The sequence below is a fragment of the Ciconia boyciana genome, chromosome 28 (assembly GCF_034638445.1).
Source record: "Ciconia boyciana chromosome 28, ASM3463844v1, whole genome shotgun sequence".
NCBI classification, from domain to species: domain Eukaryota; kingdom Metazoa; phylum Chordata; class Aves; order Ciconiiformes; family Ciconiidae; genus Ciconia; species Ciconia boyciana.
Genome location: NC_132961.1, coordinates 2,248,741 through 2,266,875, shown reverse-complemented (window position 1 = coordinate 2,266,875; position 18,135 = coordinate 2,248,741). Strand labels below are relative to the sequence as shown.

At 73.4% G+C, this 18,135-nt stretch overlaps 4 protein-coding genes across 20 annotated transcripts; 2 read left to right on the top strand and 2 right to left on the bottom strand.

The window, feature by feature from the left end:
• Positions 1 to 9: 9 nt before the first annotated feature.
• On the top strand, positions 10 to 4,794 carry KASH5 (KASH domain containing 5). 14 transcript variants are annotated; one of them, XM_072847730.1, is made up of 13 exons: positions 14 to 600; positions 698 to 796; positions 1,140 to 1,320; positions 1,399 to 1,460; positions 1,934 to 2,006; positions 2,112 to 2,270; positions 2,428 to 2,611; positions 2,690 to 2,740; positions 2,832 to 2,909; positions 3,129 to 3,185; positions 3,329 to 3,388; positions 3,768 to 3,928; positions 4,626 to 4,791. In XM_072847730.1, exons 1-13 carry the CDS (start codon positions 486 to 488, stop codon positions 4,747 to 4,749), a joined length of 1,404 nt encoding a protein of 467 aa, XP_072703831.1. In that variant the 5' UTR covers positions 14 to 485; the 3' UTR covers positions 4,750 to 4,791. The 14 variants fall into 14 exon arrangements, 13 of the variants coding, with proteins under 13 accessions (XP_072703825.1, XP_072703827.1, XP_072703831.1 ...); XM_072847724.1 differs by having other exon boundaries at positions 10 to 600; positions 1,937 to 2,006; positions 2,428 to 2,740; XM_072847726.1 differs by having other exon boundaries at positions 13 to 600; positions 2,130 to 2,270; positions 2,428 to 2,740.
• A 1,040-nt stretch (positions 4,795 to 5,834) lies between these two features.
• FLT3LG (fms related receptor tyrosine kinase 3 ligand) lies at positions 5,835 to 8,942 on the bottom strand. 4 transcript variants are annotated; one of them, XM_072847755.1, is made up of 7 exons: positions 8,903 to 8,942; positions 8,491 to 8,529; positions 7,758 to 7,811; positions 6,944 to 7,076; positions 6,399 to 6,560; positions 6,132 to 6,205; positions 5,835 to 6,040 (listed from the first exon to the last, which is right to left on the bottom strand). In XM_072847755.1, the coding sequence occupies exons 2-7, from the start codon at positions 8,515 to 8,517 to the stop codon at positions 5,849 to 5,851; spliced, it is 642 nt and encodes a 213-aa protein (XP_072703856.1). In that variant the 5' UTR covers positions 8,518 to 8,529; positions 8,903 to 8,942; the 3' UTR covers positions 5,835 to 5,848. The 4 variants fall into 4 exon arrangements, with proteins under 4 accessions (XP_072703856.1, XP_072703854.1, XP_072703853.1 ...); XM_072847753.1 differs by lacking the exon at positions 8,903 to 8,942 and adding an exon at positions 8,167 to 8,265 and having other exon boundaries at positions 6,132 to 6,196; positions 8,491 to 8,552; XM_072847752.1 differs by lacking the exon at positions 8,903 to 8,942 and adding an exon at positions 8,167 to 8,265 and having other exon boundaries at positions 8,491 to 8,540.
• A 116-nt stretch (positions 8,943 to 9,058) lies between these two features.
• Positions 9,059 to 15,333, bottom strand: ALDH16A1 (aldehyde dehydrogenase 16 family member A1). Its single transcript, XM_072847709.1, is given in 20 exon segments — positions 9,059 to 9,321; positions 9,560 to 9,634; positions 9,636 to 9,653; positions 9,655 to 9,683; positions 10,073 to 10,255; positions 10,553 to 10,869; positions 11,041 to 11,091; positions 11,360 to 11,451; positions 11,527 to 11,663; positions 11,771 to 11,831; positions 11,833 to 11,867; positions 12,250 to 12,430; positions 12,432 to 12,439; positions 12,557 to 12,712; positions 12,851 to 13,038; positions 13,201 to 13,278; positions 13,362 to 13,540; positions 14,220 to 14,346; positions 14,424 to 14,526; positions 15,169 to 15,333. Coding segments are annotated over 20 exon segments (2,328 nt in total). The 5' UTR covers positions 15,325 to 15,333; the 3' UTR covers positions 9,059 to 9,167.
• Positions 15,334 to 15,393: 60 nt separating this feature from the next.
• Positions 15,394 to 17,942, top strand: PIH1D1 (PIH1 domain containing 1). Its single transcript, XM_072847799.1, is given in 10 exon segments — positions 15,394 to 15,617; positions 15,697 to 15,760; positions 15,831 to 16,019; positions 16,095 to 16,156; positions 16,232 to 16,316; positions 16,622 to 16,715; positions 16,911 to 17,001; positions 17,550 to 17,593; positions 17,595 to 17,691; positions 17,882 to 17,942. Coding segments are annotated over 10 exon segments (849 nt in total). The 5' UTR covers positions 15,394 to 15,527; the 3' UTR covers positions 17,915 to 17,942.
• Positions 17,943 to 18,135: the final 193 nt, after the last annotated feature.

Here is an 18,135-nt window from a genome sequence, read left to right as displayed (position 1 = left end):
CCAGCTGGAAGCAGCACCACGGGACGGGAACGGGGACGGGGACGGGAGAGCAGAACTCGCGCCGCCCGACTCTCCCGCCCGCATGGAGCACCTCTCGCCCCGCCCCTTTTCTATGGGGCGGGAAGGGCTCGCGCCCCGCTACGCCCCTTTCCTCGCCTCGCTCCCTGGGCGGGAACGGCTCGCGCCCTGCCACGCCCCTTTCCCCGCCTCGCTCCCTGGGCGGGAACGGCTCGCGCTGCGCCCACCAGCCCTGTGAGGAGAGCGCGGTCCTCCGGTGTCCGCCGGTGTCCTCCGGTGTCCCCCACTGTCCCCCGCAGCCTCCCGCTGCCCCGCTCGGCCCGACCTGGCCTCAGGGAGTGCCCGCAGCCTCTTCTCGCCTCAGAGCAGCAGCGGCCCCTGCCCACGGGGGCCCACAGGACCCCCGGCCATTCCCCAGGGCAGAGGGGACCCCCGAGCACCCCCCTCCGGCCCCCATCTCCTGTGTGATGGCTGCGGAGGGGGCCCCAGCCCCCTCGCCCGGCACCCCAGGCGCTGCTGTCCCCCCCAGGGAGGCTGCTCTGCCGGCAGCGGAGACAGAGACCCTGCAGGACCTGTCACAAAGTGGGTACTGGCCAGCAGCCCACCCGCTCCAGCTGGCCGGCGATGTGAGGGAGCAAGGGGACAAGTCCCTCCATAACCTCTCCCATTGCCCCCCTAGCAGCCCAGGGCAGCGCGGCCACGCGCCAGGGCGAGAGCTGCTGCTCAGAGGAGTTCATCATCAACTGCATCTTTACCACCTGTGACACTGAGCAGACAGGTAGCGAGGGGCCAGCGCCGGTGCAGGGGGGACACAGCCCCGGATATGGCTTCAAGGCACCTTCGAGGGCTCGGCCTGCGGTTAACCCAGCTCCGCCACGCGTGAGGCTGCCGGAAAAACCCCTTCCGCTCGCAGCCTGCCCCCACCCAGGGACGGGGAGGCCTTCAGGGGCCCAAAGCCACCTCCATGCCAAACCCCCCTCGCCCCACACCCTCCCCATAGCACGGCCCTTTCCCAGTCCCACCCCGGCTGCTGCTCTGGGGGATTGTGCGTGGAGCTGGTCACCAGCCACGGGCGAAGGAGGGGGCAGCCCCACAGACCGACATCCCACCCTGTGCCGCAGGGACCGTGCTGGCACAGCAGGTGGTCGAGTACCTGCAGGTGGTGACAGGGCAGAGCAGCGAGGAGGGCCAGCTGCGGGTGCTGCGCCACATGCTGGACCCCAAGGCAGCGGGCATGGCGCTGGACTTGCCCACCTTCCATGCCGTCATGAGGGAGTGGATCACGTCATGCCAGCAGGAGGGGTCAGTGACAGGGGACCAGGGCCAGAACGCAGTTCCTTGTGTACCGGCCAGTGCAACCAACAGTTCCTATCTCCCCAGGGGCTCATGGCTCGCCGAGGAGCAGGATGCAGCGGCAGGCGACCTTGGCCTAGTGCTGGCGGGTGGGTGTCAGTGCAGGAAGGGGCTGAGGAGAGGGAGGGTGAATCGGTGCCCGGTGGAGCGGGGTTGCAGGAGCCGTGGTGGGGACGCCGGCATCTGCCTCGCCCCGGCGAGCACGGTTGCGTCCCCCTCCACCCCGACAAGGTGGCTTGGCCGCAGCCACAGTGAGACCAGCAGCTGTCACCTCCTTCCTTCCTGCTGGGGAGAGCGGCCGGGTTGGCATACGGGCTGCGCCGGTGACGGTGTTTGCAGAGGCACATGGGCACTGGCTTGCAGGCGTAGCATTGGTGGGAACTGATAACTTTGAAACCTGGGGAAGTTGTTTTGTTGCTACCGGCCCCGGGTCCCTCCTGACAGTGAAGGGGCAGACGCAGGAAAGAGCCCGCCGTCCCCCAGCAGTGCCGACACTTGCTCAGCCGGGGCTGCCGGTGGGGGTGCGGCGCAGCCCCAAAATCCCCTTGTGCCTATCTTGCAGCAGTGGAAGGACACACGGCCTTGGCAGCTGTGCAGCTCGAGGGCGACGGTGGCAACACGGACATCATGAGCCCGTAAGTGCCGGCTCACCAGGGACATAGAGCCAGTCCTGGCCACGCTCTGCACCGGGGTCCCCTAGCAATGCCGGCCCCAGCCTCAGAGTATCCCCAAACCGGCAGCAAATCCCACCCCAGCAGCACCGAAGCCGCCAGCCTGCGCAGCCGCGCCGAGCAGCTGGCCACCCAGAATGCCAAGCTGCACCGGGATGCTGAGTTGGCCGAGGAGCTCAACGCCTGTCTGGCTGAGGAGATGGCACAGCTGAAGGCTCAGCTGCGATGGTGCGGTGCTAGCGCGGGGCAGGGCTGGGGGCTTCCCCACACCGCCCCGGCCCCCAGGGGTGCAGGGGGAGGCGGTGGGTGCTGGCGCAGGCGGCCACCCCTTGCCGGTGGATGCTCACCCCCAGGGATGGGGATGGTCAGGGCTGCTGGGCTCCAGGAGCACGCCAAAGTGCCAGTGTCCGGCTGTCCCCGGTAGCAGCCAGCAGGCGCTGGAGCAGGCCAGAGCCGCCGCCGAGGAGCTCGAGGACCTGAAGGCCGTGGCGAAGGGGCTGGAGGAGGAGAACAGCGAGCTCCGCCAGCAGGCACGCCAGCTGGTGAGAGGCCCGGCCTCCTCACTCCCGGTGAGTGCCCAACCGCCACTGAGGTGCCAAGCCGGCACGCGGGGAAGCAGCTCAGGGCCCTGTGCCTTCCCTCCCCAGGAAAAGGAGCAGCAGTGCCAGTGCTCGCGAGCCGACAGCCTCCAGGAGGAGGTGAGGATGCCGCCAGCGGCCACAGGGAAGGGGCGGTTGCCCCGGCGGTGCCGGGGTCACAGTGAACACAAGCCCCTTTTGCCCCGAGCAGAAGCGGCAGCTGCTCGCCGAGGGCTGTGGGCTGAGGGAGCAGATCCAGGGACTGGCAGCTGAGAAGGCCGACCTGGAGGTAAGTGGCAGCAGCCACACCACCTGGCCAATGCCAAGCGCTTCGTTAAGCACAAACGCCCGCCTTGGGTGTCCGCCCCCCGACCCAGCAGCAAGCGCCCCGGGGACACCAGAGGGTCAGGTGCTGCCCATCCTTGGGCAGCCCCATCCTCTCCGCCATTATGCCACGGCACAGCCGCCAGTACGCGCTCTGCCTAACGAGCCTCTTCCCTCTGCCCAGGCCCGGCTCTGCCGCTGCACAGCGCTCCTCTCTTCCCGGGACGCGGCCCTTGCCCAGGTGAGCACCACGCGGGGACGCGCACAGCTCCGGCCACCACCGTGTCAGCCCTCACCACCGGCCCTTGGGCCGCCCCGCAACCCCCTCCTGTGGCCGGAGCCCCCCAGGCCCCGCACCCCCTCACCACCAACCCTGTTCCGTAGGCAGGGCAGCAAGTGGAGGAGCTGACGGTGGCGCTTGGGGAGTACGACAGGGTGGTGCAGGTACAGCGTACCCAGCCCTGTCATGCTCCCCAGCCAGGGGGGCTGCAGCCCCCTGACCCCTCCTGGCCACGGGGAGCCCCATGCCTGGGGGAGCCAGAGCCCACGGGCCACAGGCAGAGACCCGAGGCGGCCACCCTCTCTGGGGGTCGGGGGTCGCAGCCCCCTGCTGCAGAGGGAGAGCCTGCGGCTCCTCTGGCCGTGGTGTGGGGTGCAGGCACCGTCCAAACAGCCTGTGCCGGGGGGCTGCGGGAAAGAGCCAGCATCCAGCATTGGCAACCTGTTGCGGCACTAGGCCCCCCCGGTCCTGCCCCGGGGAAGGCAGAGCGGCGCGGAGGGTGCCTGAACGCCCCGTGGTGTCTTAAAAGCCCGTCTCCCCCAGGAGCTGCGGCTGGAGACGACGCGGCTCCGCAACCAGCTGGGCCGGATGCAGGATGCCTGGGCCGTGTACGTCGCCGCCTCTGCTGGGCCAGGAGGGACGCGTGGGTGGGACGCCCTGGCACGCGAGCCCAGCTCCGGCTCCTCGGTGATAGAAAGCGCCAGGCATGTTGCACGGCATCCCGCTGGCTTGGCAGCCTGGCTCTGAAAGCCTTAAAAAGTGGGGAAAAAGGGGCAAATGGTGAAAACCGGGACTGGCAGAAGGGGGGGCCCCACCTCTGCCCGCACCACCCCCCTGGCAGAGCGAGGCGCCTGGTGGACCCTCACCGCAAGGCTGCCGGCAGCGTGCTGTGGCACGCCGCAGCAGGAGGTGCTCGGCGGCACCTGGAGCTGGGGCACCACAGCCTCCGCCCCATAACCGCCCGCTAGCTCCTGCTCTGCCAGCCTGGCCCCGCTGCTGCGCCGTCACACCACCGCGAGGCAGGGGCGTGTGGCAGCCAACGCCCCGGCCAGGTGCCTCCACGGCGCGGCGTGGGTTTCTCCCGCTCAGGGAGCTGGGGTGCTCCCCCAGGGCTGCTCCCCTGGGGGCTCCCCAGCTGCGCGCCCAGCCAGGGCGTGGCCAGCACCTTTGGACGCCGAGGCCCTGGCTTGGAAGCGCCCGGTGCCACTGGCTGCGCCTTCCCCCAGGGCTCACGCAGGGCTGGCTCCTGCCCCTCCATGCCTCTGGCCTGCCACTGACAGCTTCTCCCTGTTGCCATAACCCGCCGCAGGGCCTGGCCCCCCACCCCGCTGTACCGCACCACCCAGCGCGGCCCCCCGGGCACTGCCTTGCAGTGCCTCACACCTCCTCTTCCTCACGCAGGCGGCTGTGGTGCCCGCTCGGTGAGGCCGATGTCCTGGAGCAGCCGCTCGGCACTGAGATTGAGGCAACGTGCCGGGTAAGGGTGGGGGCGCGGGTGCCCTGGGGAGGGCGCCCCGGCCGCTGACCCCCAGCCTGCGGCTCTGCCCAGGAGACAGGGGAAGCAGAGGAGGAGGAGGAGGAGGAGGAGGAGGAGGAGGATGCGGAGATGGTGGCGCCCAGAGCCCTGGTGGGGGACGGCGAGGAGCTGGCCAAGCTGCGACAGTGCCCAGGCCCCAGCGAGAGGTAGGGCCAGCAGCAGGCAGCCCCTGCCCGCAGCAGGCAGCGCTGCCAGGGCCCGGGGTGCCAGCCCCGCGGTGTGCTTGGCGTGAAGCACGTCCCCGCTCCCCGGCCGCCAGCTCGAAGCCCTGCGGCTGACAGCCCCTCTCTCTCCCTCCTGGCAGGCTGCTGCTGCCGCCGCGGGCGCTGCTGGCACTGCTGCTGCTGCTGCTGCTGCTGGCCCTGCTCTGCCTCCTGCCCTGCCACTGGCTGGGGCTGCCCCACAGCAGGGCCGCCTGGCCCCAGCTCCAGCTGTGCTACCGGAGACCCCCACCCCTGTGAGACCCCGCCCCAATAAAGACCTGTTGGGCACGACAGCTCCAGTCCACTGCGACTTGCCCCGTCCATCCCAGCCCCCCCCCCCCGTACCTCTCCCCAGTCCCCCCAAGCCCATCCCAGTCCACCCAGCTTCCCACCAGCCCACCCCAGTCCCCCCAGTTTCCTCCCAGGTCCCCTGTGCCTCTCACCAGCACATCCCAGTTCTCCCAGTCTCTCCCCAGTCCCAGACAGGAGCACTTGCAGCGCCATCTGGGGCCCTTTATGCTGCCAGCGGGATGAGGGCGCGGGGTCCCCCACGCTAACCAGCCCCCCCAGCCCCAGCCCCGTTCGTGGGTGCCCCTGGCCCGTGAGTCAGCGCGTGAGTGGGGGCAGCCACGGCGCCTCGTTAGCTGGGCCCTAACAAGGCCAGGGCAGCTGCTGGCGGCCGCCCCGAGAGCGTTTGTGGGGAGCCCCCCCAGCCCTGTGTTCTCACGGCGGGTCTGGGGTGGGCTTGGGGGTGCAGAGCCCCAAGGATCCTCCCGGCACTGTGCATGAGGGGTGCAGGGGGCTCAGAGGGGGCTTGGGGTGCTACGGCCTCCGTCCCCCAGCCCCCCCAAACCAGGCGCAGAGCCAACGTCTCAACATCAACTTTATGGGCCCCGTGGGGTGGCTGTGAGGGGCCAGGGCCCCCCAGTCTCTCTGTGGCTCTGGGGGGTCCCGTCACGGCCCCCAGAGGGGCTCCCCTGCAGCCCCCAGGGTCCCTCCGTGCCTCCGGGGGAGAGCCGGGGGGTCCCCATCTCTCCAGCAGCCCCGATCCTGCAGCACCAGCATCTCAGGCCAGCCTGAACGGGGAGGGGGGGCGGGGGTGAGGGCCCAGGCATCTGGGCAGCCCCCCGCCCCCCGGGGACCCTAGTGTCCAGGGCCCCCCCATACCTGAGTCCGTCCCTGGCTCCCCGCTTGGCCGCTCAGGTCCCATCCTGCTTGGATGCCAGGGTCCCCTGCAAGGGCTGGGGGGGGCTGAGGGTGGGGGGCACCCAGCACCCCCCAGTGCTCCCACTGCCACCATCCCGGTGCCCGCTGCGCCCCCGCGCCAGCCCCAGAGCCCTGCTCTCGCTATGCCCCCCCCCCTCCCCACCGCTCCCAGTACCCCCGCGCCCCCACCCGCCCCCAGTGCTCCCAGTGCTCCCAGTGCGTCCCCACCTGGGCGCAGGGCCGCCTCCACAGGACCCAGGCCGCCGCCGCCAGGCCCAGGGCCCCCCGAGCCCCCCAGCAGCACCAGCCCGTGGATGCCGGGGGCGGGGGGGCCCGGCCTGGACCCCAGGGTCCCCTCATGCTGCACCGCAGGGGTGGTCAGCGGGGGGCCTGGGGGGAGACGGGGATCAGAGGGGTCCCAGGGGAGCTTTGGGGGGGTCCCCGGGGGTTGGGGGTGCTTGCTGAGGGGCTGCAGGGAGGTATCCCCCTCACTTGGGGGGGTATACACGAGCTTGGGGAGTCCCTGGGGGCTCCTGGGAAGACCCCCATGGAGCACAGAGCCCCTGGGGGACTCAGGGGGGTCCCCAGCGGGGTGCCAAGAGTTCTCAGGGCAGCACATCCCTGAGGATGGGTACAGGGCGACGGGTCTGGGGAGCGCCCCCCCTCCCTGGGGGGCCCCCGGGGGAGGGTCTGCAAGGGGTCAGGGAGCCCCTGAGGGTTGGGGGTCCCAAGGGTGCTGCGGGGGGGTCCCCGGGGGGGTCCTGGGGTGGTACCTGGGCGGCAGCGCAGGCGGGCGCAGCCGGGGAAGTGGAGGGGTCGCCCCTGCAGCCCCCTCAGGTGCTGCACGAGGGTTCCCAGCAGCTGCGACACATTCACCGTCTCCAGCTGGACACAGCCCTGGGGGTCCTGGAGGCCGGCGTCAGAAGAGCCCCCAGGGCCCCCTGGGAAGCCCTGGGGACCCCAGAAATGCCCCACAGCAGAGCTCCCCCAGCCCCGCCCAGAGCACCCACCGAGACCCCCAGAGGCCCCCCAGGACTCACACAGACCCCTGCAAGGTCCCCAGAGCCCCCCCCCAGGATGCTCAGAGTTACCCTGGACTGCCGGAGCCCCTCCCAGGACCACCCCAGACTCCTGCAGAGTCCCCAGAGCCCCCCCCAGCCTCCCAGCTCCTCCCAATCTGCTCTCAGGACCCCTAGAGCCTCCCCAGCTCCCCCTCAGGACCCCTCAGAGGTGCCCCACGCCCCCCGGGACCCCCACTCACATGGATGTGGCACTCAGCCACAAAGGCGATGTGGGCGGCGACGGCCTGGAGCTGGAGGGCCAGCGCCCCCCCCGCCACCCCTGCCATGCGCCCCAGCGCCGCCGCCCCAAAGTGCAGCCCCCAGAGGTCGGAGCCGCCGCTGTGGGGGGGGGCGGGGGGGGGTCGCAGGGAGGGCAGGGTTGGGGGAGACACGGGTCAGGAGTTTGAGGGGTCAAAGGGGCAGAGGGTGTAGGGGGGTGCAGGAGGGGAGTTGGGGGTCAGGGGGATGACACAGGGGAGACACGGGGTTGGGGGACACGCGCGGGGGTCCGGGGGCTCTCGCTCACCATTTCCAGGTTGCTGGGCATCGCCACGGGGTAGTCCAGGATCAGCCAGGGGGTCTGCGGGACCGAGGGAGAGCATAAGGGGTCCCCAAAGAGATCCAGGGGTCGGGGGGGCTCAGGGGTCCCAGAGGATCCACAGGGGGTGTCAGGGGGTTGGGGGTACCCAGGGTGGGGCCTTCCTCGAGAAGTGAGGGGGTTCAGGGGGTTGGGGGGGCCTCCTGGGGGTCCCAGAGGAGTTTAGGGGGTCCTGGGGAAGTCGGGCAGGTCCTGGAGGGATTCTGGGTCTCTCACCAGGACGTCTAGATGGGCAAGGGAGGTTCAGGGGGTTGGGGGTGGCCCCGGGGTCCCTGGGGTCCCAGAGGGGTTTGAGGGTTCCTGGAGGTTGGGTGTGGGGATCCCGTGGGGGTCTCACCAGGGCGTCCACGTGGGTGCTGAAGGTGCTGCTGATGGGGTTGAAGTCGAAGGAGCAGCAGCCGCCGGGGGGCACGGCCAGGAGGAGCAGGAGGGGGACCTGGGGGGCACCGCGGGGTAGGGGGACCTGGGGGCACCGGGGGGTGGGGGACCTGGGGGGGCACTGGGGGAGGGATTGGAGGTCCCGAGGGGTCCCACGGGGTCCAGGGGCGTTGGGGTGGGGGGACTGTGGGGGGCCCCGGGGAGAAGTGGGGTCGGGGAGGGGGAGCGAGGGGTCTTGGGTGGGGCCACGGGAGGCGGCGGGGGGGCGGGGGTCCCCACTTACCAGAGCGGAGCCGGGGGCCGGGTCCATGGCGGGGCCGAGCTGGGGTGGGGCCGGCCGAGGGGAGGGGTGAGCGGGGGCCCCAGACCCCCCGGACCCCGGGGCCGCGGCGGAGCCGCCGCCGAAAGCGAAAGCGGCGCCGGGGCCGAGCGAGACCGCGGCTGGGAGGGACCCAGGCACCCGGGGTGGGGACCCAGGCGCCCGGGGTGGGGACCCGGCCGTCCGCCAGCCTCCCCCCGCCCCCCGAGGGACCCCGGCTCCCCCTCCCCACCCCCAGCTCCCTCCACCCCCGTCCCGAGGGGACCCAGGCGACCGGCAGCCGCCCCCCGCCCCCGAGGGACGCAGGCGTCCGGGACCCCCCCTCCCTCCGAGGGTCCCATGCCGCCGGGACCCCCCCGCGCGGCGCCGCTCTAACCCGAGGGCGCGGCTGCCTCGAGCGCGAGGGGACCCCGCTGTCCGAGCACGTGGCGGTGCGGGGCGCCCCCTGCCGGCGCGGGGGGGACGACCTCGTGGTACGGACCCCCCCCCGCCCCCCCCCCAGACCCCTTCACGGGCAGAGACACGACACGGGCAGAGACTGGGGGGGGGTTTATTGGGGTCGGAGACACAGGTCACGGGTCGCAGTCTGGCAGTCACAGGTCAGGGTGACCAGGGGCCAGGGGTGACCGGAGGTCAGGGGCTCAGGCCCCCCCCCCAGGCACCCAGAGGCAGCGGGGGCGGGTGCAGCGCAGCTCCAGCTCCTGCTCGGCGCCGGGGGGGGGGTCCTGTCCCAGCCCCCCCAGAACCCCCCCCGGGACCCACACTTGGGCGACGCTGCCAGCTGAGGGCCAGTCAGGGTCCTGGGGAGGGGCAGGGGGAGCTGCTGGGGGGGCGGGGGACAGGGACACCCCCGTGCTGGGGACATCCCCCCCCTCCCCCCCCCATGACTGGGGAACTCCCCCCCTTGCTGGGGACCCCCCCAGCGCCACAGGGATCCTCCCATAGTGGGGCTCACTGCCCTCCGCAGCCCCCAGTCCTCCCCATACCATGTCCCCTATCCCCCTGTCCCTGCCCAAGTCCCCGTCCCCCCCATCACTCACCGTGCCCCCCGCAGAGCCAGAGCCCATCAGGGTGGTGCCGTGCCAGCATCGCCCCGTCGCCCCCAGCCCCCTGGAAGCACTGTCAGGGCCCCCAGGGAGCCCTGCAGCCACCAGCGCCTGGGGACAGACAGGAGCGGCTGTCACCGGGGGGATGGTCTGGGGGTTGGGGTCCTGGGGCAGGTCGGGGGGGGTGTCTGTCGGGGGCTGGGGGACACACAGAGTGGATGGGGACATGGGGGAGCCCGGGGGGTCCCAGGAGCATCAACAAGGAATTAACAGGGGAGTTCTTGGGGGGGCAGGGGGGTGGGCACGGGGATCTGCGGGAGATCCCTGGGAGGGTCGGGGGGGTCCCAGGGAGGTCGATGGGGGTTTCCATGGGGGTTCAGGGGGAGACCCAGAGGGGATCGCAGGTGGGTTCCTGTGGGGTCCCTGGGGATTCCCGGGGGGGTCCATGAGGCGCCCCTGAGGGGGTCGGGGCTGCTCCCGGGGGGGGGGGGGGTCCCCACCTGCCGCAGGCGCAGGGCGGGGCCAACGCCGCTGGGGGGCGCCACCACCACGAGGCCGTTGCCGAGCGCCAGCGCGGGGGGGAGGAGCTCCAGCGCGCGCCGCAGGGGGCGGGGCCCACTCAAGACCACGCCTACCACCCCCAGCGGCCTGCGCGTCACCAGGGCCCGCCCCCCAGGCACCTCCTGCGGGAGCACATTAGCCACGCCCCTGCCGAGGGTCCGCCCCAAGGCACCGGCATCAGCCCCGCCCCCTCCCTGCCCCCGGCTGGCCCGGCCCATCGCCCCACCCCTTGTGGCCCCACCCAGTGTTTTCACCCCGCCCCCTTCCTCACCACCCTCTGCCTGGCCCCACCCCTGCTGCCTGGCCCCACCCACTGCTGGCTGTCCCCGCCCCTCCCACCCAGCTCCGCCCTTTCAGGCCCCTCCCACTCACCCCATTCTGGTCCCTCCCACCAGCCCCACCCCCGCAGACCCGCTCACCTGCACGACCCCGCCCACCAGCTCCACGTGCGCCGCCCACCGCAGCAGCACCGCCCGCAGCCGCCGGTCACCCTCGTCACCGTCGTCGTCGTCGTCCCTCTGGGGGGGCCCCTCGGCCCTGCCACCCCCCAGCGCCGCCGCCGCCCCCCGCAGCACCTGGGCACGGGCTGCCCCCGGCAGCCGCCCCCACCTGCAGAGGGGCCGTGGGAGCGCCGGGGACGCGACCCCCCCAGCAGGGACCCGGGCGTCCGGCCCCCGGCGCCCGTCACTCACCCCAGGGCAACGCGGCGGGCGGCCTCCACGGCTGCAGCAACATCAGCGGAGTCGGGGGCCACCGCGGGGCCCCCCGGAACCGGCTCTGGGCTGGGAGTGGCAGGGTCAGGGGTCAGAGATCAGGGGGCGGAGCGCTACGCTGCGAGGGGGTCCCCGCGCTGCGCGGGGGGTGGGCGTTACCTGGGCGCCTGGTCCAGGAGGGTCTCAGGGGTGTTCCCCGGCCCCGGGGGGGGCTCCCAGGGGGGACACCCGAACTCTCCCAGCACCTGGGGGGGGGCGGGCACGGCCCGCCTGCACTGGGACGGGTCCCCCGCAAACCCCGGGCCCATCCTGGGGGTCCCCGAAACCTTCCCGGGGCTCCCGCGACCCTCTGCCAACCCTCCGGCTCCCCCATGGCCCCCCCAAACCACCCAGGGCCACCCCCCAGAGCCCAGAGCCCCCCCAGACCGCTGCAGGCCCGCCCCCGGACCCCCAGCAGTCCCAACCCAACCCCAGCCCCCCAGGACGCCCCCCACCCCACCCCGTGCCCCCCACCTCCAGGCCAGCGCCAGCCCCGGCCCCCGGCGCAGCCGCCCAGCGGGTCCAGCGGGTTGAGAGCGTTGAGCCACACCAGCCCCAGGGGCAGCCTGCGGGGTCAGGGGTCAGAGGTTAGGAGAACAGGGGTCAGGGTCGTGGGGTCAGAGGTCGAGGGCCGGGGTCACCTGTCGGCCACATCAAGGGCGAGGGTCACGTCCTGCGCCCAGATGGCGCCAGCGGTCGCGTGGGGCAGCCCCGAGGCCAGGGCGACGGCCTCCCCCGGGGAGCGCACGGGCAGCAGCACCAGCACCGGCCCCGCTGCCTGGGGGGGGGGACACGTCAGCTGACCCCCGCCCCGTGCCCCCCCACGCCCCTGCCCCCCACCATTTGGCCCTTCCCCCGGCCGATTTGGGGCCCCCCGGCACCCACCAGCTCCCGGAGGCAGCGCGAGGTGGGGGCCACCCCCGTGATCAGCGTGGGGGGGTAGAAGTGCCCCCGGCGGCAGCGTCACCGGCGGCTGGAAGACCTGGGGGAACAAAGGGCCCCAGCGTCCAGGTACCCCGAGCCCCCGCAAGGGCACCCCGGCGTTTGGGTACCCCCGACAGACCCCACAGCCCCTGACCCCCACGTCCCTCCCCGCCCCTCGGCCCCCCGTGCGTCCCCGGTGTCCCCATGGCCCCCCATTCTCATGGCCCCACCCCAGCCCCTCTGTGCCCCCCATGTCCCCCTCACCTCAGCCCCTCCGTGTCCCCCGTGTCCCCTCCCCGCTCCCTGTGTCCCCCTTCTCCCCCTCACCTCAGCCCCCTATGTCCTCCCAATGTCCCCCATGTCCCCTCCTGCCCCCACGTCCCCATTTCCCCCACCCCCCCGTCCCCCTTTGTCCCCAATGTCCCCTCCTGCCCCCTCACCTCAGCACCCTCCTCACGCGCTGCCTGCACCAGCTCCTCGGGGGGGGCGACTGTGGGGGGCAGCGGCCCCACGTCGGTGCCAGGGTCCACGGGGTCCCCGACCCGCAGCCCCCCCAGCCGGGCCCGGAGCTGTCGTCCCAGCAGTGCCACCACCCCCTCCTGCGCCAGCACCACGCAGCCCCCATGGGAACTGGGGACACGGGGGGGGAGGGGGCGGTCAGGGAGCCCCCCAGATGCTCTCAGACCCCCCAGGAGCCCCCAAGACCTCTGGGACCCCCAACCCCCTCCCAGCCTCCCCCCCGCTCACCAGCGCCCGGGGGGTCCCCGCGCTCCCTGCGATAGCGGCGGCCGCGCTGTCCAGGTCGGCCGAGTCAAGGACGATGACGACGACACGGCCCCCCCGGGCTCCCCCCAGACGCGGTCCCCGGCACGGGGACCCCCAGGCCACGTCCTGCACCTCATCCTGCATGGGGGGGGAACGGACACGTGGGAACACGGGGACCCCCCTGGACGCGTCCTGCCTCTCCAAATGGGGACACGGGGGACACAGGGACGCCCCCAGGCCACCCCCTGCACCCCCACGGGGCAGGGACCCCCGTACCTGGTGGGTGCCGAGGAAGGTGACGGCAGCGATGCAGGGGTGGGCACGGAGGGCGCGGCGCAGGCAGGGGGTCCCCGTCACCACGTTGAGCAGCCCGGGGGGCAGCGCCCCCCCCTCCCCGCTCAGCTCCGCCACCAGCAGCGGTGCCAGCGGGGCCTCGGCCGGCGGCAGCACCAGCGCCGCGTTGCCTGCGCAGGACGCCTGGGTCCCCACCGGAACGCCGCGGTCCCCGTGTGTCCTCCCCCTGCCCCCCCAAACGCCTGGGTCCCCTCCCTGTCCCCCCCAGACACCGGGGTCCCCCGAACGCCCGGTCTCCCCCTCCCCACCCGTGCTGGGGTGCCCCCGCTCACCCATAGCCAGGAGGGGTCCCAGCTTCCAGAGCAGCGCCGCCAGGGAACAGGGACCCGACACGAGCACGGCCACCACCCCTGGGGACAGCGGGGGGTGGGGGGGAGGGCTCAGCGGGGTCCCAGGGGGCGCCGGGGTCCCGGGGGTCCCAGGGGACACTCACCGAGGGGGGCCCAGCCAGCCAGGCCAGGGGGGCCAAGCTGGGCCCACGCCGCCGGCACCCGCAGCAGCCGCAGCCCCAGCTCCAGGTCGGCCCCAAGGGCCTGGGCCAGCGGCCACCCCGCCGAGAGAGCGGCCACCGCCCCCAGCCCCGCAGCCCCCCGCTCCAGCGCCGCCGCCAGCCTGCGGGGATGGGGGGACGGGGGGTGAGGGCACGGGAGGGACAGGGGGCACAGGGGTGCCCATGGAAACAGAGGGGCACGGGGGGACGGGGGGGTGCACATGGAAACAGAGGGGCACGGGGGGATGGGGGTGCCCATGGAAACAGAGGGGCACGGGGGACGGGGGGTGCCCATGGAAACAGAGGGGCACGGGGGACGTGGGGGTGCCCATGGAAACAGAGGGGCACGGGGGATGGGGGGTGCACATGGAAACAGAGGGGCACGGGGGACGGGGGGATGGGGGGTGCCCATGGAAACAGAGGGGCACGGGGGGACGGGGGCGTGCACATGGAAGCAGAGGGGCATGGGGGGCACGGGGGGATGGGGGGGGTGCCCATGGAAACAGAGGGGCACGGGGGGACAGGGGGGATGAGGGGGTGCCCATGGAAACAGAGGGGCACGGGGGGCACAGTGGGGGCACCGGAAGCGGGGGGTGGCCCCGGGGTCACCCACGGTCACAGGAAGCTGGGAACAGTGCTGGGGTCGTGGGAGGTCATGGGGTCACACAGGGTCACGTGGGGTCAGGCTGCCGCAAGGCAGAAGGGTTATAGGGGGAAAAGTAAAAGGTCACGGTGGGCACGAGGGCTTGCAGGCAGCGCCACAGGGCCAGAGGTCAGGGGTCAGAGGTCGCGAGGACTCACCGCTGCAGGTGCTGGGCCCGCTGGGGCCCCCCCAGCCGCCCCCATTTTGCTGCTGCCGCCGCCGCCGCCTCCACGGCCGCCGCCAGGTCGGCCTCCTCCCCCCGCAGCACCGTCGCCAGCAGCCGCCCTGGGGGAAGGAGAGGGCGGGCGTGACCCCTGACCCCGACCCCCCCTCCCCGACCCTTGACCCCTGACCCCCCGTACCTGTGGCGGCCTCCCGGCACTCCAGCGTCCCCCGTCCCGGCGGCTTCAGCCACGTCCCGGCCACAAAGTGCCCCAGGGCTCGGCCGTGGGTCTCCAACCACGCCTGGGGGCCCGGACGCTGGGGTCCCCCCGGCCCGGACACCGGGGTCCCCCCGAGCGGGGGCGGGGCCCGGACGTGCCCTCGAGGTTGCGGCACCACGTGCAGCAGCCCCTCCCCCCCCCAGCGACCTTCGTCCCGCGAGGGGGGACCCGGGCGGCCGGGCCCTGTCCCGCCCTCGACTTTGCCCCCAGCACACCCCCACCCCCCCGGGACCCGGACCCTTCCCAGGCGTCCAGGCACCCCGAGCCCGCAGCCCCCCCCGAGGGGTCCCAGGCACCCGGGGAACCCCTGCCCCCGTGGGGACCCAGGCCCCCATCCCCGCACCCGCCCGGTGTCCCCAGGGCTTCCCCTGCGACCCCTGGCCCCACGGGCCCCCAAGACCCCCCGGGACCCCCATGGGCCGCTCCGGTGTCCCCCAGTGCTCTCCGCCAGACCCATTTGCTCCCTCGGGACCCCTCCGCGGCCCCCAGGCCCCCAGGACCCCCAAGAGCCCCCTGAGCTCCCCAGGACCCCCCATGGCCCCACAGCCCCGCCCAGGCCCCTTCCAGTGTCCCTCCCTGGGTGCCCCGCGCCCCCCGGCCCCCAAGGCCCCCGCAGCCCCCAGGACCCCCACGCACCCCTCCAGTGCCCCCAGGACCCCCTCACCTCCCCCGGTGCGGCCCCCCCGGGCCTCGGCCCCTCTTCCATGGTGCTGAAGATCCGCGGGACCGGGGGGGGGCCCAGTGCCGCCATCGCCGCCGCCGCACCAGCGAGACGAGCGCCCGGGCGGAGGGAGCGACCCCGCCGCCGCCGCGGAACCATAGAGACGGGCCCCGCCCCCCACCGGATCCGGAAGTGCCGCGCAGCGGGAGGGAGCGGCGGCCGGTAACGGCTGCGCGGGGCGGCCCTGAGGGGGGCCCTGAGGGTGTCGGGGAGCCCGGGGTGCGGCGGGGCCCGGGAGGCGTTGAGGGCCCTTAGGCCCCCCCCCGGGCCCCGGTTCCCCACGTTCGCTCCCCACGCAGTCCATGGCGGCCCCCGCGGACCCGTCGCTGCTGTCGGCCGAGCTGGAGGCGGAGGAGGGGGATGATGAGGCGCTGCGGCGGCTCCTGCTGCAGGTGGGGCCGAGGGGGGGACCGGGGGCGTCTCGGGTAGGGGGTCCCGGCGCTGACCCGCGCCCTCCCTCTGCCCCCCCAGGTGACCCAGGACGATGAGGAGCCCCCCCCCGCGGCCCCCTCCCGCGCTGTCACCCCGCAGCCAGGTAGGGGGACTCCGGGGAGGGTTGGGGAGGGGGGCTCGGCCGCCCCCTGACCCCCCCTTCCACCCCACAGGGCTCTGCGTGAAGACCCGGGCAGGGGGGGCCAAGGTCTTCGTCAACGTCTGTCACTCGAAGGAGGTGCCCCCGCCCCCCCCACTGTCCCCCCCCGGGCTGCGGCACCTCCTCCACGCTCCCCCCACCGCTGCTGGGGCCTTCCGTATCCCCATGAGCCTGGGGGAGCCCCACGCTGAGCTGGACCGCGGTAAGACCCCCCCAAAACCCCTCCCGACCCCTTCAGCCCCCCAAACCCCCCCTGATCCCCCCCTGCTTCCCACAGCTGGCCAGGGCTGCACCGCCTATGACGTCGTGGTGAACTCGGGGTTCTTCCGCACGCTCCAGGTGAGGGGGGGGCCGGGGGGATAGGGGGGCTCATGGTAGGAGCCAGGGTGCCCTAACTGCCCCTCACCCCTCCAGGCTGACCCCCTGTACCTGGAGTTCTTCCTGACGGTGGCCATGGAGGGGCTGTCGGAGAAGTACGGGGTGGAGCTGGAGCTGACTGGTGCGGGGGACTGGGAGCAGCTGGGGGGACTGGGGTGGGGGGCGATGGGCTGGGAACAGAGATGGGCAACTGGGAATGGGGAGAACTGGGGGGACTGGGAAGGAATGGGGGAGAAGTTGGGATGAGTTGGAGGGGGACGACTGGAGGCGCTGGGAGAGAGGAGTATAAATTAGGAGAAGTGGGAACAGGGGAGACGATGAGGGCAGCAGTGGGGCGGGGGCGCTGGGACGGGGAGCTGGGCGGTTTGGGACGTCACGAGGGGGTGGGGGGGTCTCGCACCCCCGTGACCCCCCTGGCCCCTCCAGGTTGGCGGGTGCTGCAAAACCGCAAGTTCATGGGCTCCATCTCGGCCCAGAACATCCGGGCACGGCCCCGGCCCCACATCCAGGAGCTTGAGAGGCGAGTGAGCGCAGCCCCTGGGACCCCCCACCTTCCTGGGGTCCCCAGGCCCCCCTGTCTCCCCCACCTCCGTCTGACCTGCCTCCCCCACAGCCCCCACAGGAGCCGCCGCTGCCCCCAGGTAGGAGCTGTGGGACTGAGCAGGGATGGGGCCCCACCCCGGGACCTGTGCCTGACCTGTGCGCCCCCCCGCAGCCCCCCAGGGCCCCCCCAGTACGTGGTGGTGGCCGAGCCCTCGTCCCAGCACCCGCGGGTGCTGCAGGCGCGCATCCTCCTGCCGCACGCTGTGAGTGGGGGGGAGGGGGGCACTGGGGGGTGCTGTGGGGCTGGGGAGGCACTGGGGGGGCTGGGGGAGGCTCTGGGGGGTGCTATGGGGGTGGGGGAGGCACGGGGGGTGCTATGGGGGTGGGGGTTGCTGCGGAGGTGCTGTGGGGCTGGGGGAGGCACTGGGGGGTGGGGGAGGTGCTGGGGGGTTCTATGGGGGTGGGGAGGCATGGGGGGGTGCTATGGGGCTGGGGGTTGCTGGGGGGTGCTATGGGGGTGGGGGTTGCTGCGGAGGTGCTGTGGGGCTGGGGGAGGCGCTGGGGGTGCTGTGGGGCTGGGGGAGGCTCTGGGGGGTGCTATGGGGGTGGGGAGGCACGGGAGGGTGCTATGGGGCTGGGGGGTGCTGGGGGAGGGGCTGGGGGGTGTTACGGGGCTGAGGGGGTGATGGGGGATCAACCTGATCCTGGGGGGGTCCCTGTAAAGGCCCGGGGGGGGTTGGGGGGCCCTGGGGGCTGAGATTGGGGGTGGGGCTGTCTGGCCCCTCCCCTGACCCCGCCCTGCCCCACCCAGGCAGGGGCGGGGGCGCTGGGGCCGGGGCTGAGTGAGGAGCGGCTGGGGCTGGGGGGCAGAGGGGGCCCCCCTCCTGGAGCTGGGGCTGCCCCTCCCCCCCGACCCTGCCCGCTGCCACGCCCGCTTCCACCGGCGCACCAAGGTAACCGGGGAGCCTCTGGCCCCGCCCCTTGCCCTGCCCCAGCCCCGCCCACTCGCATCCCCTAGGTAACAGTAACCGTGGTGATTCCCTAGCCACGCCCCCCTGCTTAGGCACGCCTCTTTCCCAGCCCCACCCCTCCCCCAGAGCAACCGCTGCCAGCTGACCCCTGACCTCTGACCTCTCCCCACAGGTCCTCACTGTGACGATGCCATTGCAGGCGTGAGGGGGGGGGCACACCCCCCCGGCCCCCCACGCCGGGTCGTCCCCCACGCCGGGGTCCCCCCCCCGAGCCCGTATTTTTCTACAAAAAGCCGCAATAAAGCGTGGCCCCCACCCGCGTGCGTGTGCGCGGGGTCCCCGCCGCTGGGGGCAGGGGGCGGGACCCCGGGGCCGGGCGTCCCCGGCCGGCCCGGCGCCGCCCCCCCCCCAGCGGGGGGGCTGCCC